Source organism: Sphaeroforma arctica (genome assembly GCF_001186125.1).
Source record: "Sphaeroforma arctica JP610 unplaced genomic scaffold supercont1.1080, whole genome shotgun sequence".
Lineage (NCBI taxonomy): Eukaryota > Ichthyosporea > Ichthyophonida > Sphaeroforma > Sphaeroforma arctica.
Window position 1 is genome coordinate 1 of NW_014039478.1, and position 3,110 is coordinate 3,110.

Here is a 3,110-nt window from a genome sequence, read left to right on the forward strand (position 1 = left end):
TATATATATACGTGTTGTATGTAATGTATGCATCTATACCGAGTCTTCCGTACTGGTAACAAGTAACAGCTCGGGCGTAATAAAACCTACGCTACGTGTACACCACCCATACAGCCCTTTTTTCAAATACATTTTGTCACACAACAAATGTGCATAGCTTTCCATGGGAACACACATACAATGTGCGTGTAATCAGCAACAGAACAGAAGCACTGAACACTTCATTGACGCTCGCAGTAGCTCGTGATTGAGTTCAATGTAAACACGCACTGGTACGCATTCAGATATAAAAAGCATACTAGCACACAGTACTCAACCGCCAATACATATGCCAGAGTACGCGCTTGAAAAGAATGTCCGTGTGTGGGCAAACACAATTCACCAGCCCATACACTACCTACTTATGCGGAAAACACCAAAATGCCAAAACCCTGTGTAGCTATATCTCCCATACGCTACCTACCTGTGCAGAAACGCCAAACCCTAAAACCCTACCTGTGACTATATCTCCATCATTCACCAAGCGGTGGCAGTGAGAAATCATTCGGTTGAACTTTTGCGTAAACGGCTTATTACCCACTCTCGGGCTGCCGAATGTGTACACAGTGAGCCCCAACTGCGAGGTGTCAAAACGCAGGCCAAGCTCATACGCACACAGCGTGGCTAAGGCACCCCCCAGGCTATGGCCGGTTATAAATATACTGAGTGGTGTGTGTTTGGCCTCAGTGTTGTTGGGTGTGGTGCGATTATCTGTACGGTCCCCTGGTCCACTATAAGGTGCACTTCCGGTCCCATTGTCAGATTCTGGGTGCTGCTCATTGGGTTCGACCTCTTGAATGTGCCGATTCATTTGTTCGCGAATCACTGCCACAACCTCGTCCCGAATGGCTTGGAACGCCCTGAGAAAGCCTCTATGCACTAAAATATTCTCTCTGTGTATTATGATATCAGCAAAACCTCCTTAGCCCACAATATACTGTAAGACACTCGAATCATCCATACTTATGACACTCGCAACACCAAACCGTCACGCAAACTCAATCGATGTTTATGGCATTTAATAGCCTACAACATACGTCAAACCAATCCCGTCATCCATACCTATAACAGTCAGGTCTAAAACATTTTATTGTGTACTATACCTACAAAACTCAATAGCCTACCACATACGACAAACCAATCCATCATCCACAACACTCAGTCGAAAACCTGTTCAATTGCAATCAAGTGTATTATACCTACAACACTCAATAGTCTGCAACATACCACATACCAATCCCACCATCCATACCTATGACATGTGATGGTCTGAAAACCACTGCAATCCAGTCTAGCCATTTATACCTACAACACTCAGTAGTCTACAACATACATACACCATAACAAACTCGCCTTCCATACCTATGACATTCAATAGCCTCTGCTCCACGACAACTGTGCAGCTTTCTGCGCACGACCTTCTTGTGCGTCACACTCTCTGTACCTGCATCGTCAGTATCTGAAGCCCCACTGTCTACTCTCTCCTGATTCCTCTTTCGCGCTGAGCTTCTGTCACCAGAGTCACCTACTAGCTCACACTGACTCTCCATATGTCGCCCGCATTCGCTGTTTTTGTAAGGGATGGTGTTAAAGGAATGGCGTGTCTGGTGAAAATGGGAGCACATTCGGCATTGTGGCGGATGACTATGCACATGTGAATGTCTAAGTTTGTACTGATAACTATGAACCATTAAATGTTCTTTACGTCACACACGCACACGCACACATTATATATATATATATATATATAAATATATATAAATATATATATATATATACCTTTCCATCCCATTGCCCCTGTCTACCTCGTGGTCTGGCCCTCCAATAATAGGTGCTCCCGACACCCTGTCCCCCCTCATTGCGGTGTAGGGCCGGTGTACGCGCTCATCTGCACCAAGTATAGTCTCCTCGAACCTCTGTTCCCGGAGTGCACCTACACTTGACCTCCCACCTCCACTCATGACTTCAGCCTCTCCATGTACTGCCATTTCAATGTCATCCCTGTTCACACCTAAGCTCAAGCGTGTGCTGGATACGTTTGTCAGCAGCTTCGCGTGCACGGTGTCGCTGCCCATATCTATGGTGTCATGATGGCTCATGCTACGTTCGTTCTGATGCACATGTGCATGTGTGTCGGTGTTGTCATTTATATGGTGCACATGTGCATGTATGTCTGTTGTGTCCTCCTCGGTATCAAAGTAAGGTGGTGTGTGTATGTGCTGTGTACTTTCGCTGTCTTTGCGGTCGGAGGTCTTCATTGGCCTATCTGTTGCAAGTGTATATGGGAGTAGGTCAGTTGTATATGTGAGTGCATCTGTCTAAGTGTATAAGAGAATAGATTAGTTGTACATCTGAGTTCGAAAATGCAGTCTTTCATCTCAGTGGTATAGGCGATATACCTGCTGTAAGCAAGACAACAGGGATTGGGACTCAAAATATATATCATAGAACAAAACTCATCAGGGATATATAAAACCTCGGTATTTCTAGAAAATCACCTAAAAAAATAATGAAATGCACCAATTCCGGCGCTGCTGGAGAAATATATCGACATCGATATATTAAGTGAAGTTCGGTACTTCATACTTACTGAAAACAGTAAATATCACTAGCGATCACGAAACAGAATTGCCCGAGTGAAACAAGAACGGGAGAGACGTGTACAGGTGGTAAGTGTAGGTGATGCGCAAAGATAGTACGCAAAGGTGCCAGTGGAAGTGGTAATGACAAGTATTCCTAAATGAGAAGTGCTACGGTGGATAGAGAAAAGGAATACAGCCAACGACTAAGATATATAACGCTTAAGATATATGACGCTTAAGATATATGCTATAGAGCCGGATATAGTGATTTGTCTTCTAAAAAGCTGAGAATGGTGCTTATATCTATAATAAAACCCGAGTGACCTAAGAACGGGAGGGACGGCAGGTGATGTGTATAAGTGCCAGTGGATTTGTAATTACAAGTATTCGTAGATGAGGAGTGGTACGGTGAATAGAGAAAATGAAACTGAAAAGGTATATATATATATATATATATATGTATATATGTAATATATATAATCTATATAT

General features: G+C 43.5%; 1 protein-coding gene across 1 annotated transcript; it reads right to left on the reverse strand.

Moving 5' to 3' along the window:
- Positions 1-439: 439 nt before the first annotated feature.
- Positions 440-2,297, reverse strand: SARC_09914 (hypothetical protein; the record flags this gene model as incomplete). Its single annotated transcript, XM_014296053.1, has 3 exons — positions 440-932; positions 1,402-1,605; positions 1,819-2,297. The coding sequence occupies 3 exons, from the start codon at positions 2,295-2,297 to the stop codon at positions 440-442; spliced, it is 1,176 nt and encodes a 391-aa protein (XP_014151528.1).
- Between the last annotated feature and the right edge of the window lie 813 nt (positions 2,298-3,110).